The sequence below is a fragment of the Megalobrama amblycephala genome, linkage group LG9 (genome assembly GCF_018812025.1).
Source record: "Megalobrama amblycephala isolate DHTTF-2021 linkage group LG9, ASM1881202v1, whole genome shotgun sequence".
Taxonomy (NCBI): domain Eukaryota; kingdom Metazoa; phylum Chordata; class Actinopteri; order Cypriniformes; family Xenocyprididae; genus Megalobrama; species Megalobrama amblycephala.
The window spans coordinates 13,102,544-13,117,876 of record NC_063052.1 but is presented as its reverse complement, the minus strand read 5'-3'; the positions used below and the strand labels follow the sequence as shown (position 1 = coordinate 13,117,876).

The following is a 15,333-nucleotide window of genomic DNA, read 5'->3' as shown; positions in this document are numbered from 1 at the left end:
ACTATTTGAAAATCTGGAATCTGAGGGTGCAAAAAAATCTAAATATTGAGAAAATCGCCTTTAAAGTTGTCCAAATGAAGTCCTTAGCAATGCATATCCACTCACAAAAATAAAATTGATATATATTGGCATAAAATAAAAATCTATAATTTTGACCCACATTAATGTATTGTTTGCTATTGCTACAAATATACCTGTGCGACTTATGACTGGTTTTGTGGTCCAGGGTCTCACACGTTTATACGTTTATAAATATGAATAAAAGTCTAAATTAAATAAATTCACTATATGAAGCAATCATTTCTTTTCAAAAAGACTTGAATTAAACTGCTTAAAGGATTAGTTCACTTTCAAATAAAATTTTCCTGATCATTTACTCACCCCCATGTCATCCAAGATGTTCATGTTTTTCTTTCTTCAATCGAAAAGAAATTAAGGTTTTTGATGAAAACATTCCAGGATTTTTCTCCTTATACTGGACTTCAATGGCCTCCAAACGGTTGAAGGTCAAAATTACAGTTTCAGTGCAGCTTCAAAGAGCTTTAAACGATACAAGACGAGGAATAGGAGTCTTATCTAGAGAAACCATCACTCATTTTAGAAAAAAATGTAAACGTATATGCTTTATATAAACAAATGGATCACCTTCCAAATGCAAAAAGGGGCCCAAAAAGTGAAAATTTTATTTGAAAGTGAACTAATCCTTTAATTCATTTTGATTACTTTTAAATATTTGGTTGCAAGGATGGAGAAAAATGAAGAAATACTGACACTATACTGTCCGTTGTATAAAAGGTCAGATGTTTTCATTATATATATCATTATTATATATATCATGTTTTCATGCATATTATATATTTATTTATTTTTTCCCCCCCCACACACACAACTTCATACCCAAAGACATAACACAACAATTTTGGAAACAAGTTTATTAAAAGCATAAAAAAAAACAACGTTCAACATTTCCCCCCTCATCACAATTTTCCAACCAAATACAAATGTCAAAATTCCAAATAATATCTCCTTCTACACATCATCTTCTCATTCTCACATTCAGTCACACACAGAAACAGCATTCGCACACACAAACACACAGTTATTGAATCTCTCCGATGTAGAGGCGCTTATCACTGGATCCAGACAGAACTGTGGAAGACATAAAATAATGGAGTTACACATGGAGCAGAAATGGGTAAACAAACAGTATGGGAAACATGTGCTCGCTTTATAATGTGTGTTATATATTACATTATTAGAATAAAAGAGTCTTTTTTTTACCAATGGGCTCTTCTGGATGGAAAGCCACCTCATTGACAGACCCAGCATGACCAGGCAGCTTATAAAGGATCCTACGCGACGTTGTGTCCCAAATATACACAAACCTACAGCACAAACACGTCGCATTAACCTCACACATAATCATACTGTACAAACGCTGCAGAAACCACACAGAAACACACATACCTGTCAGCAGATCCGGCAGCAATCTTACCCCCATCAGGAGACCAGCAGCATCTGAGAAGATTCTAAGATAACACAAAAAACCTTCACTGTCAAAAACACTGCAGTATAAACTTCCAGTTCAGCCTCACTGAAAAGTATTCATTGATAATTCACCCCTTATTTAAAGAACAGCTTTAAAAAAAAAAAAAAAACATCAGATAGCAGCAATCACAGTGAGAATCACTTACCCTCTTTATAAAAAGCAGAACTGTAACATACAGAGAGAATTAGGCTTACCTTCTCAAAGTTATGGACATTTCCCTGAAAGATCTTCACACACCTCTCCTTTGGTGCAAATGGACGGATATCCCAGACACGCACTGTTTCAGACACAGAAAACATCAGTACATGTAGGCAATCAGTCATAAACACATTAATAACAAGTACACATATACTACCAATCAACATTTAGGGTCAGTATGTCACACATTTGAGCTTACCGCTGTTATCCATGGAGTTAGACAGCAGGTAGGATCCGTCTGCGCTGAGACTCAGACCGGTCACAGAGTCTCCGTGACCCTGCATACTGTAAATCAGTTTGTTTTGTCTGAGGTCCCACACCTGCAACGTGACACACACATACAGACGAGAATAAACCAACGTACAAAAATAGCGAGGCAAAAAAAGCCCAGAAGAGTATTTGTTGCACACGGACCTTTATGTCGTTGTCGATGCCTCCTGAGATGATCTGGTCACTGGTGTCATTGAATGTCACACTAAGAACCTGATACGTGTTCTGGAACGTGTGAACAGAGGCCTTCTTCCTGATGTCCCACAGCTACAATAACACATGAACAGAGAACAACCAAGGACACCGTTAGTCCATCTGAACACTCCTAGCCCGACACACACAGATGACATTCTTCAATGAGATATCAATGATCAAATCAAATTTTTGTCTGTCTAGACATTTAAAAATCATGATGAGCAACAACCTAAAGACTGACGGTAACAACTTTAAAACAATCATAATACAGACACAAAACTTTAATTGTATTGATTGGCTATTTGTCTTTTTATACTTAGATACTAGACAGACTATGACAGTGAAGATTTTGACAAAAAAAATGGGAGATTGGGTTTGGGACACAAACCAGGTCATATCAAATTAGGCCCGTCATTTTCATGAGTTTTGTGCTGATGATTAATTATCATATAAATAATTGCGATTAACTACTTCATTATGTTTTGTGTATGTCACATACAGTGTAAACCAAGACTTGGAATCATTTATAATGTAATAATAAAAATTTATAAAATAGGCCCACATGATTTGGTTTAATGCTGTGAAAATATATAATATAATATAATATAATATAATATCATTGCTATCAAACGATTAATTGCAATTAATTGCATCCAAAATAAAAGTTTGTTTACATAATGTGTGTGTGTATTGTGTATATTTATTATGCATATAAATACACACATGTATTTATTTAAGAAACATTTACATGAATGCATGTATATTAATATACAATTTATATTATACACACACACATATACACACATATATATATATATATATATATATATACACATATATATATACACATATATATATATATATATATATATATATATATATATATATATATATATATATATATATATATATATATATATATATATATATAGTCAAACAATTAATCGCATCCAAAATAAAAGTATGTTTAGATAATGTGTGTGTACTGTGTATATTTATTATGTATATATAAATACACAAATTTACATATAGAATATATTTATTTAAGAAATATCTACATGTATACATGTATATTTATATTTATATATAATTTATATTATATATAAATAAACATTATATATATATATATATATATATATATTATTTTTATTATTTTTTTTTTTGTTTTTTTTGTTTAACATACATGCATGTGTTATACATAATAAACATACATAGTACACACACATATTTGTAAACACAAACTTTTTTTTTGGATGGATCAGGATTAACCGTTTGACAGCACTAAATATAATATAATATAATATAATATAATATAATATAATATAATATAATATAATATAATATAATCCATAAACCCATTGTGTATGAAGGAAGACTTTTGACTATTTTTATGTACAGGTTATTTAATATTCTTTGGCAAAATGTGATTGAAATTTAAACACAATTACTGCAATTATTGCAAATAATGATCAACTGATGATTAGATGATTAATCAATAATCACGACAGGCCTAATTCGAACCCGTATCTTCTTGAGCACAACAGTTCGTTACATGTCATGAGATTCACACAAACAATTTTCAGTCTCAATAAGAGAGTGTGTTTTGGCTCTGCCCGCACTGATGATCTGCTGTTTTCTCTGTAAACTGGTGGTATACTGGTTAAAAGATCTAGGCCAAAATCTGGGGCAAAGGTACAGAAAACCTCATAGGGATGATACAGGATTATAGCTGAAGTGCAGTTATCGTACCACACAAACAAAAACTCTTTGCCTGTGGTAAACCAATCTGCAACTGCCAAATGGGTGATTCTGTCATCATTTGCTCACCCTCATGTCATTCCAAACCCGTAAGACCCGTCAGAACACAAATGCAGGTTGTTCTCGTGTCACACAAGCACATTTGAGCTTCTGTGTTGATCATATTTGATGTGCTCTATGTATGTGCGTTGATCAATTACAGTATATAAAAGTGTAAATTAAATCAGTTCATCATGAAAAGCAATCATTTCTCTTCAGAAGACTTGGAATTAAACCGCTTGATTCATATGGATCACTTTTACCATGTTTTTTGTACTTTTTAAAGCATGAAAATATTGGTTGCAAGGACTTTCATTGGATGGAGATTATTTAAAGTGCCCCTATTATGCTTTTTCGGATATTACCTTTTATGTAGTGTGTGATATAGCTATTTGTGAATTTAAAGGCTCTGCAAAGTTTCAAAGAAAACATTGTATCACTGTATCAAGAGCTGCGGAAGATCCAGAGCTGACATTCAGATAAGCGCTGTAAGCAATGGACCAATCACAACAGACTGGGTTGTATGACCAATCAGAGAAGAGGAAGCTCTCAGATAGGCGGAGTTTAGAGAGACCAAATCCTTTATCAAATAATTTCAGACACTGACAGAAAAGAGCTTATGCTGCAATGTGTTATGAGAAAATTAAAGTGTTTTAGACATTGGATGCATGTAAACCTAATGTAGGAGACCTTCAAAACTAAATAAAATAAACATAGTATAAAAGGGGCACTTTAAAATATCTTACCCCAAATTTGGACAACTTATGGAGCTTGAGGGTGAGTAATTGATGACTTTAATAATATAGCCATGTCGTGTTTACTTTTGATATATTTAATGCTGCAAATCATTGTCCACTATATCCTGAGCCAGACTGAAAAACGTATTGGAGATTGTTTAAGATTCATAAGGTCGAGACGTGTCGCAGACGTCTAACGGGTTTCCAGTCTAGACTTGGTGGGTTGAATGGTGTCATGTTTACCTTTACAGTTCCATCATCGCTGCCCGTGCAGGCCAGCTGTGGGCCACGCCGCGCCGGAAAACATGAGTTCACAAAGGACGTGTGACCTTTCAGACGCTTCACACGCTCCCCTGTCTCACTGTCCCACACGCATACGGTCTTGTCCGTACTGGCTGAGAACAGCAGACTGGAAGACACAAACACACACTTAGTATGTGATATATACTATATGCATTATTCTTGCAAGTCTAAAATAACAGTGTACACTCTTAAAAATAAAGCTGCTTTATTTGCATCTTTGGTTCCATGAAGTGCATTAATCGGGTTCCCGGTGCATCTATCAACCCAGAAAATGTGAAAAAGGGCAACCTAGTAACTTTGTTTTGGCAAACCTTTCTCTGCAAGCATGTGAAAAACCGAGCCGCTCAGATTTCGCTTCCCTTGTGACGTAGAAAGGGGATCTTATTATAATATCACCGCCCCTTAATCTGCACGTTTTGACCCACGGCGCCACCATTTTGTTTTCCCAGTTCTAAGGCCATGGCAAAAATTCGAGCCAAGCATGCTAACTGTTCTGTCATTGGCCGTACAGACGAGCACTGAACAATATTTAGAGTCTCGTTAGCTTGGATAGCCTGCATGTTGACCCTGGCAAGCTCGATTGCTAAAAAAGAGCATTTTTGTCCGAACGATATTTTAGAAAAATATTACAGCATTTGATAGCAATCATAAACGTTAGCCTGGTGTGTATGGCTCTGTTTGGCAAACAGGAACACTATGTATAGTGGGCGTCCATATGGGTTTTTGCACAAAAGATTAACATGACGGCACATGCTAGTGGATGAGTTGAATCAACTCCACAGCAACTACATAAATTTATCCACTAACCGTTCAGAAACATCCAGTTTCATTCTAAAAGTTGTAACTTCTTCCTGAGTCTCTCCATCAGTGTCGACTCCGGTTTGAACAATGTAAGGCTGAACACCGTTACTGACAATCCTGATTTTGGCTGTGTGAGATTCTCCAGCTTTGTTGTTGTTGAGCTGTTAAAGCTCCGCCCTCTTCTGGAAAGGGGGCCGGGAGCAGAAGCTCATTTGCATTTAAAGGGACACACACAAAAACTGAGTGTTTTTGCTCACACCCAAATAGAGGCAAATTTGGCAAGCTATAATAAATTATCTGTGGGGTATTTTGAGCTGAAACTTCACAGACACATTCTGGGGACTTATATTACATCTTGTAAAAGGGTCCACTTTAACATCCATGGAATCTTTCCATTGCACAAAAGGTTCTTTGGAACCTTTATTTTTAAGAGTGTAAATGCTACAGGAAGCTTTTTTAGAATATTATCTGTTACACAAACTCACCTGCCATCCGTATTATAATGAAGCTCCATCACAGCTCCACTGTGGCCTTTAAGCGTGGCATAATTCTCACATTCTCCATAGACATTCCACATCACTACAAGATAATCAGACATCAACAAATGCAAATCAATACTTCGACACATAAGCTACACATCAAAAAATTATATAAAACAGTAAATGTCATGTGACTCACAGATGAGGCGGTCGTATCCAGAAGAGGCTAGTGTGGCTCCATTGGGGTGAAACTTGCAGCAGTAAACTTCACCTTCATGACCGGAGAGCAGCATTATGGGAGCCTGCAGACTGGAGCTGCGTGGGGGGCCCTGATATTCACACAAACAGATTATTGTTTATTCAGGTGCTGTTAGAAATACTCATAGATGATGAAGACCTTTGACTGTAATCTGTTTTGAATTCTGAAATCAACCTTTCAAGTGAACGAATCCTTCTCGTTCGCTTACAAGCACTAATTTAGTTCACTGTAGTCTCTGCTTGTTGAAGCATGTGACGGTTCTTTATTGTTGTTGTTATCTGTGAGGAAAGTGTGTATGATTCTTAAACGCATGGTAGATTTGTATACACACAGATTGCAAAGCAGTGTTGGGTAAGTTTCTCTAAAAAAAGTATTTAATTACTAGCTACTAATTACATCTTCATATTACTAATTACTCTCTATAAAAAGTATTAGATTACTAATTACTTTACAAATCCAATAATAACTTCAACCAGTTGAACAATACAAGGATAGACATGAAACTGCACTTTTGATTCCTTAAAATAAATAATATAAAATTGCATAAATTATTCTTGAACTGACCAAAGCATTTAAAGGGAGAAGGACATAAAATTTGATGTCAAATCCACCGTTTTATATAGAATTGTTCTATTGTCTATACAGTATTTAATGCAATTACATCAAACGTAACTGTAATTAAAGGGACAGTTCACCCAATATATGAATATTCTAAAGAGATGAAATTGCTTTCATTTAATTTGTTTACTTATATTTTTGACCAAATTTCACATTCATGAATTAAAAAAAACAATTTTATGGTTTTGTTGACTAAAGTAATATCATAGACAGTATTAGAGACTCTTTGAATAAGAACATTTCAACATTTGTTAGCTTTACAAAATATTTGTTTGATATTTTTATACAGGCTTATAATAAAGGATTAGTTCACTTTCAAATTAAAATTTCCTGATAATTTACTCACCCCCATGTCATCCAAGATGTTCATGTCTTTCTTTCTTCAGTTGAAAAGAAATTAAGGTTTTTGATGAAAACATTCCAGGATTTTTCTCCATTATAATGGACTTTCAATGGAGCCCAAACGTTTGAAGGTCAAAATTACAGTTTCAGTGCAGTTTCAAAGGGCTCTACATGATCCCAGACAAGAAATAAGGGTCTTATCTAGAGAAACCATCATTCATTTTCAAAAAAAAAAATAGTTTTAACCATAAATGCTCATTTTGAACTAGCTCTCTTCTTCTTCTCTATTTGAATTCCAGCAGTGTAGACACTGATAAGTGTATTACTGCCCTTCACAGGTTAAAGTTTGAACTAATTGTTATATACTTGCACTAGCATATTGTATGGCCCTGTCCCAAATGGTGCACTTGATGTGGACTTTCGGTCTCGTGGACTTAAATTGCGCATGCTCGCCGAGTCTACGAGTCCGTAGGCCGTCCCATTCAGCATTTTAACGCTCTGAAGTGTGCTCAGCAGCGCCCCCTTTGTACCCTTGAAGCGGTCTTCGGCAAAGCCCGCATAGATGCAGGCTCCGCACACTTTAACTACCCAGGAATCCTTGCGAAATGCCAATCAGACAACGGATGGGAGGAGATTTCGCTCAAGAGCAATTGATGACATGGCTGAGAAGAAAATATTTAAGTGTAGGTATCATTATGGTTTTTATGACCTAGGTGTACATTTTACCAGTTGTTACCTACAGTTTATACAAACATTATGGTAATCGACCAGTGGTTGATATCTCAAACATAATAACAGCGCGTTGAATAATAATACGTATGCATTATGATTCATTAAATAAATAGAACCGTCAGGGGTTAGAATGTCAGGGCTTTACTGAGTCATATGTAAACCTAGTATTTATGTTTAAACCTGTAAATTCATCTGAAACTCACGCACATGTTTATTATGTGTATTATTTACTTAATGCACTAACGACTTTTGACAGGTTATAACGTTTAGCTACAAAGTCAATAACTTTTATTTCCTTACCCTTTCCACCGAGCATAACATCAGCATTTGTATGCACGAAAAATAATCTCGTCTTCTACTACGACGTCGGAGCGCAAAAATATGATTTCTCTGCATGGCAAGCCATCTTGCAAACACAATGGTAAAAACAACAACAACAATAGGCAGCATATTCCCCGAACCTGCAGCTCCTGTCAAAAAACGTTATTTCCAGCGTGACGATCGATTCTGTCCCAAAAATACCTCTCAATGCGCCCTCATGGACTCGCGCCAAGGGCCCTATAGGTCTGCGCTACATGACGTCAAAGTGTGGACTCTGAGGAAGTCCACGAGTCCGGAGTGTGCCATTTGGGACAGGGCCTATATGACAATTAAGTTCAAACTTTAACCTGTGGAGGGCAGTAATACACTTAGCAGTGTCTACACTGCTGGAATTCAAATAGAGAAGAAGAAGAGAGCTAGTTCAAGATGAGCATTTATGGTTAAAACATATAAAATTTTTCTTTTTTTTTTTTTTTAGAAAATGAGCGATGGTTTCTCTAGATAAGACCCTTATTGATCTGAGATCGCTGTAAACTGTAATTTTGACCTTCAACCGTTTGGGCTCCATTGAAGTCTACTATATGGAGAAAAATCCTGGAATGTTTTCATTAAAAACCTTAATTTCTTTTCAACTGAAGAAAGAAAGACATGAGCATCTTGGATGACATGGGGGTGAGTAAATTATCAGGAAATTTTATTTTGAAAGTGAACTAATCCGTTAATACAATCCCTGGTACTTCTTATTTCTTTGTACCTGTAGTAGATATTTGCTCTAGAACGAAAGTTAATGTATAATGTCAATGTTTATTCAATAACAAAACACTGTAACGTTGTAACCTGCAGAAAGATTCACTGAACGAATCACCTTGTTAAATTGATTCAAAAGATTCGAATCAGTGGGATGAATCAAAACCCCGCTACCACAACATATGCAGCATATATATTCATTTATGAGCAACATCTAGTGTTTTTATCTAATTCAGCTCTCAGTTTACCATAGCAGAGAGTTGTTGGGACTGCGCTGCAGCCACCAGCTCTGTCCGGGGCCGCTTCACACCGACGGGAACGACTGCCATGTCTGCAACGCGCTTCTTCGGTTCGATCATTGTTGCGAAAAATACTCAAATCCCCAAAATAAATGAAAAAGTCTCAAAACTACGAGCTCTTGTTCAAAATGAATGAGTTTTCAAGACTTCCCACCACCATCGAGCGACACACGTTCGACAAGTAAAACACATCCGGTAACACGAAGCCTTCTGATTGGCTGGCTCGGTTACTGTTAAATCTCTGAACCGGAAGAAAATACCCTCACGGAACTCACACGCATGTTTCACCCAAATAAGATGTGTTTACGTTTTGCGATGTGATGTTTTGCAGTGCTTTATGTCTGTCAGTATTTACATTTCACCCTATTTTTTTATCGAATTAAGATTTTTGGAATTTAAACTGTGACAGTGTTAGCGCGTGCATATTGCAGTTTTCTTATAGATTACTTTCAAATTACAGTAAAGTGTCCTCGACCTGATCCCATCTGGTAAGTTCATTCATTTCGGCATTTACTCATTTGGAAAGCGTTGCACTAAAATGCGTCTTCAGATGCAGCAGTCAAAGACTGGATTTGTTTTATTCTTCAGCATGAGCAGTGACAGACAGATGGCTAACCATATGTGTACCTCTGCAGGTGTGATGGACGAGGAGATGATGAGAGAGCCAGCTGGTCTGGATGGACTGCCACCAATGTACAGCATTCTGAAGGGAGAGGTCAGATCTGAAATCACTTAGAAATACAGTTGCAGGAAAAAGTATGTGAACCACTTGCAGAATCTGTGAAAATGTGCAAAATTTAAACAAAATAAGAGAGATCATACAAAATGCATGTTATTTTTTATTTAGTACTGTCCTGAGTAAGATATTTTACATAAAAGATGTTTACATATAATCCATAAGACAAAAAATGGTTTGTGAACCATTGATTCTCAATACTGTGTGTAGGTTACCTGATGATCCACGACTGTTTTTTTGTTTTGTGATGGTTGTTCATGAGTCTCTTGTTTGTCCTGAACAGTTAAACTGAGCTCTGTTCTTCAGAAAATTCCTCCAGGTCCCAAAAATTCTTCATTTTTCCAGCATCTTTTGCATATTTGTACCCTTTCCAGCAGTGACTGGATGATTTTGAGATCCGTCTTTTCACACTGAGGACAATTGAGGGACTCAAACACAACTATTAAAAAAGGTTCAAACATTCACTGATGCTCCAGAAGGAAACACGATGCATTAAGAGTCGGGGGTGAAAACTTTTGAACAGGATGAAGATGTCAATTTTTTTCTTATTTCGTTTAAATATCATTGTTTTTCATTTAGTACTGCCCTTCGGAAGCAACAGAAGATACTTGCACGTTTCCCGGAAGAAACATTAAGTACAATTTACCTTGATATTTGAATTCAAAAGTTTTCACCCCCCGGCTCTTAATGCGTCTTGTTTTCTTCTGGAGCATCAGTGAATGTTTGAACCTTTTTTAATAGTTGTGTTTGAGTCCCTCAATTGTCCTCAGTGTGAAAAGATGAATCTCAAATCATACAGCCACTGCTGGAAAGGGTTCAAATATGCAAAAATGCTTGAAAACTGATGAATCTGCAGGAGCTGGAGGATTTTTCTGAAGAACAGAGCTCAGTTTAACTGCTTAGGACAAACAAGAGACTCATGAACAACCATCACAAAACATAAAAACAGTCGTGGATCATCAGGTAACCACACACAGTATTAAGAATCAATGGTTCACATACTTATGAATGGGGTTATTTTAATAAATTCAGCAATTTTTTTCTCTTGTGGATTATATGTAAACATCTTTTATGTAAAATATCTTACTCAGGACAGTACTAATTAAAAAATAACATGCATTTTGAATGATCTCTCATTTTGTTAAAATTATTCACATTTTCACAGATTCTGCAAGTGGTTCACATACTGTATCTGTGATTTTTATTGCTGTATTTGGGTCATTGATGAATAAGGTTTTTTAAAAGTGTAAAAAAACAAGTTTTATTAAGTGTTAACAATGAAATTATATGGTTTTTATAATCATTTAACACTGCTTTTGTCATTTTTCAAAAGATTGTTACCAAAAAAGTCATTTGGTTTAACTAAAATTTCGGTTTTACCAAATGACACTTTTGGTTATACCGAATGACGATATTTTTAAACAATTCTAACAGGCTGATATCTAGCTAGCTAGCAAACATTTTATATTTAGTAAAGTTTTTAAAATATTACAACATTTTCCATATTTTATAACAGTTGCACCAAATGACCTGATGTTTCGGGACATGCGTATGAGTGAAAACATGAATTTTTCGAATAGTTTAGAGAGAGTTAGTTACTTTGCTTCATGACCATGTGGTCCTTTGCAGGTGTCTGAATGATGTCACATCCTATCACATGATACTGACTGTATGACTTGATCCAAAATGGTCCCTTTATATCGGTTACTCCGATTGACATCAATTAAATTCATTTTTCCGGACATTCTTTCTCATAACAAAGCAACGACTTCTAAACATAATTTTAATACTATTTTGCACTATACTATTGATATATGATGTTATAAAATCATGCCAGAATAAAAAAAATATACATTTATTACATTTTAAGATATTTTAATCACAAATGAAATGGCTGTATTGGCCTTTGTACGGTTAAACCGAATGACCTTTTGACACTTCAAAATCTTTAAAATACCTTTATATGAAGCAAAATATAATTAAAACCATTGGATTCAGTAAAAGAGTTCTAGTTGTACTACCTCACATACTTTAGATGTCATATCTTTGTTTTTTATTATTATTAAGGCTTTTAGACAAAAAAATGACCTGTCACGTCATTGACCCATTTACATTCTTCTTCTTATTTACTCAGGTAGTGTCCGTTACAACATACGGCGCTTTCGTTAAGATTGCAGGATACAGAAAACAAGGTGAAGTTGGAGAGTTATCGAGATCTGTGTTCTCATTTAAAAATATGCAGATCAATATACACATATAATAACTTTGTTTATATCATCAGGTCTGGTTCATAAGAGTGAGATGTCAGCCTGTCGGGTGGATAACCCGTCTGAAATAGTTGATGTAGGGGAGCAAGTGTGGATAAAAGTCATTGGCAAAGAGGTACATTCCATTTGCATGTATGCTTGTCATTGTATACTGATTTACCAACACTAAAAGTGACATTTATACTATAATTTTACATGCAACAGTGTCTTTTATAATACAGTTACATTATTTTAATATTCCATTTTGATTTCCATCCACTGTCCAGATGAAAGATGATAAAGTCAAACTGTCCTTCTCTATGAAATCTGTCAATCAAGGCACTGGCCGGGACTTAGACCCCAACAACGTCATGGCAGAGTAAGTGGGTTTATTGTGCAAGAGTGCTGTACTTATAGTAGGCTAAATTAAGTAATAACTATATGCTTAAATAAATGTTCACTCAGACAAGACGAACGTCGCCGGAGACAGTTCAGAGATCACACCGGGCAGAAGATCACATTGGAGGCTGTGCTCAACACCACATGCAAAAAGTGTGGCTGCATTGGTATGAAACTCCAGGTTGTGTCAACCTGACCCAATTCTAGTGCACATTAGACCTTTGAACCCTTTACAGACTGTCGAATTTTATCACAAGCTCAACTGAGATGCTATTTCAACAAGATTCAGCAAATGAAAATCATCAACATACTTTGACTTAAGTACATGTTTGGGTAAAATAAAGATAAATCTACTGAAAAACTACTATAGTTTAGATTATATGAAGGACGATGTTAGTCGTGATGTGACTTTAAAGGGTAAGTTCACCCAAAAATGAAAATTCTGTCATTAATTACTCACCCTCATGTCGTTCCACCAGTAAGACCTTCATTCATCTTCAGAACACAAATTAAGATATTTTTGATGAAATCTGAGAGGTATTTGACTCGTCCATAGAGAGCAATATAATCACCACTTTCAAGGTCCAGAAAGGTACTAAAGACATCGTTAAAACAGTCATGTGACTGCTGTGGTTCAACCTTGATGTTATGAAGAGACGAGAATACTTTTTGTGTGCAAAAATAACGACTTTATTCAACAATCTCTTCTCTTCCCTTGCATTATCTTTAATGAAGTAATGAAGGCTTCCATGTTTATGTCCGAATGCCAGCTCAGTATTGGTTAAAGCTGATCACGTGATCAGCACAACACATGCGTGTGATGCTGATGCAGGCGCCGGCCAATAATGAGTCAGCGTTCTGACGTAGAACCTGGAAGCGCTGGATGTAAACAACGTATGAGAATAACACAGAAGATTAGATATTGTTGAATAAAATCGTTATTTTTGTTTTGTTTTTGCGCCCAAAAAGTATTCTCGTCGCTTCATAACATTAAGGTTGAAACACTGCAGTCACATGACTGTTTTAGCGATGTCTTTAGCACCTTTCTGGACCTTGAAAGTGGTGATTATATTGCTGTCTATGGATGATTCATGTACCTCTCGGATTTCATCAAAAATATCTTAATTTGTATCGAAGATGAACGAAGGTCTTGTGGAACGACATGAGGGTGAGTAATTAATGACAGAAATTTCATTTTTGGGTGAACTAACCCTTTAAAAGTTTGTGGTCTGCAAGAGTTTTTGAAAGAAGTCTCTTCTGCTCCCCAAGGCTGATTTATTTGATCAAAAATACAGTAAAATTTGAATATATTTTAAAATGTAATTTATTCCTGTGATGCAAAGCTGAATTTTCAGCGTCTTCAGTGTCGCATGATCCTTCAGAAATCATTCTAATATGCTTATTTGCTGCTAAGGAAACATTATCAATGTAGAAAACAGTTGTGTTAATTGTGATAAATTTGTTCAGGACTCTTTAAAGCATTTATTTGAAATATAGAAATTTTGTCTAAGTGTAACTAGTGTGTATTTCAGCAAACACTTTTAATTGGATTTCATACACAATCATTGAGTGACATTTTCAACTGTCTTCATTTGCAGATTGTATGTTTAATCCTGTTAACACCTGTTATGACTGTGTTTAGTTTCTAAATAATGACATGTATGCATGTTTGCATGTAAGGTCACTTTGCAAAGGACTGCTTCTCTCAGGCTGGACTGCAGTACAGTTTAGTTCCAGAAGAGGAGGAGGAGCCGCCGACCAGCAACCAGAACACCCAGTCAGAGCCTCAGAAGCGTAAAAAGGTACAGACACACCCCTTCGACGCCAAAATGATTGCGCCAGATGACAAATTGCCTGCAAGTGGTTGTGCAACCTTGCTCACTTGTTGCCAAATTCTGCAATAGTGCCCTACTCTTACAGACAAATTTATCTTTCATTTGCATGCTCACAATGCCTATTTTTCTGCAGGAAAAGAAGGCAAAGAAAGAAAAGAAGAAAAAGAGAGAGAGGAAGAGAGAGAGCTCTTCATCTGATAGCAACGATGAAGATGCAAAACGGCCCCGGCATTCTCACACACACTCAGACAAGAAGAAAAAACACAAGAAACACAAACACAAGGCGAAGTGATTTTGGTTTGCAAAACTTGTGCATGTCGTTGCATGCGTTGGCAGGTTTATCCAGATTAAATGCATCTTATCAGTTTTGGCTTGTATTTTTTTGTTCATATTAAAGTTGAATTTAATTTAACCACTAAAAGTGACTGGCTTCATGTGTGAAGGTTAAAAGGTTCACTGCACAACCTCTG

General features: G+C 35.8%; 2 protein-coding genes across 3 annotated transcripts; one reads left to right on the top strand and one right to left on the bottom strand.

The window, feature by feature from the left end:
- Positions 1 to 917: 917 nt before the first annotated feature.
- Positions 918 to 9,852, bottom strand: snrnp40 (small nuclear ribonucleoprotein 40 (U5)). Its single transcript, XM_048201714.1, has 10 exons — positions 9,597 to 9,852; positions 6,529 to 6,658; positions 6,336 to 6,429; positions 4,990 to 5,155; positions 2,162 to 2,284; positions 1,947 to 2,067; positions 1,744 to 1,826; positions 1,468 to 1,529; positions 1,282 to 1,385; positions 918 to 1,149 (listed from the first exon to the last, which is right to left on the bottom strand). Exons 1-10 carry the CDS (start codon positions 9,705 to 9,707, stop codon positions 1,100 to 1,102), a joined length of 1,044 nt encoding a protein of 347 aa, XP_048057671.1. The 5' UTR covers positions 9,708 to 9,852; the 3' UTR covers positions 918 to 1,099.
- Positions 9,853 to 9,925: 73 nt separating this feature from the next.
- Positions 9,926 to 15,284, top strand: zcchc17 (zinc finger, CCHC domain containing 17). 2 transcript variants are annotated; one of them, XM_048201715.1, is made up of 8 exons: positions 9,926 to 10,135; positions 10,236 to 10,362; positions 12,518 to 12,575; positions 12,665 to 12,765; positions 12,917 to 13,008; positions 13,095 to 13,195; positions 14,709 to 14,830; positions 14,997 to 15,284. In XM_048201715.1, the coding sequence occupies exons 2-8, from the start codon at positions 10,237 to 10,239 to the stop codon at positions 15,153 to 15,155; spliced, it is 759 nt and encodes a 252-aa protein (XP_048057672.1). In that variant the 5' UTR covers positions 9,926 to 10,135; position 10,236; the 3' UTR covers positions 15,156 to 15,284. The 2 variants fall into 2 exon arrangements, with proteins under 2 accessions (XP_048057672.1, XP_048057673.1); XM_048201716.1 differs by having other exon boundaries at positions 9,928 to 10,135; positions 10,283 to 10,362.
- The last annotated feature ends 49 nt before the right edge of the window (positions 15,285 to 15,333 follow it).

Excerpts from the sequence above, each read along its gene's own strand:
- snrnp40 (XM_048201714.1), bottom strand. The coding sequence starts at position 9,707 with ATGATCGAACCGAAGAAGCGCGTTGCAGACATGGCAGTCGTTCCCGTC. Across the intron at positions 6,430-6,528 it reads TGGATACGACCGCCTCATCT|TGATGTGGAATGTCTATGGA; the intron begins GTGAGTCACATG and ends ATTATCTTGTAG. Across the intron at positions 2,285-4,989 it reads GCGATGATGGAACTGTAAAG|CTGTGGGACATCAGGAAGAA; the intron begins GTAAACATGACA and ends GTGTTATTGTAG.
- zcchc17 (XM_048201715.1), top strand. The coding sequence starts at position 10,237 with ATGAGCAGTGACAGACAGATGGCTAACCATATGTGTACCTCTGCAGGT. Across the intron at positions 12,576-12,664 it reads TGCAGGATACAGAAAACAAG|GTCTGGTTCATAAGAGTGAG; the intron begins GTGAAGTTGGAG and ends TTATATCATCAG. Across the intron at positions 13,196-14,708 it reads CAAAAAGTGTGGCTGCATTG|GTCACTTTGCAAAGGACTGC; the intron begins GTATGAAACTCC and ends TTTGCATGTAAG.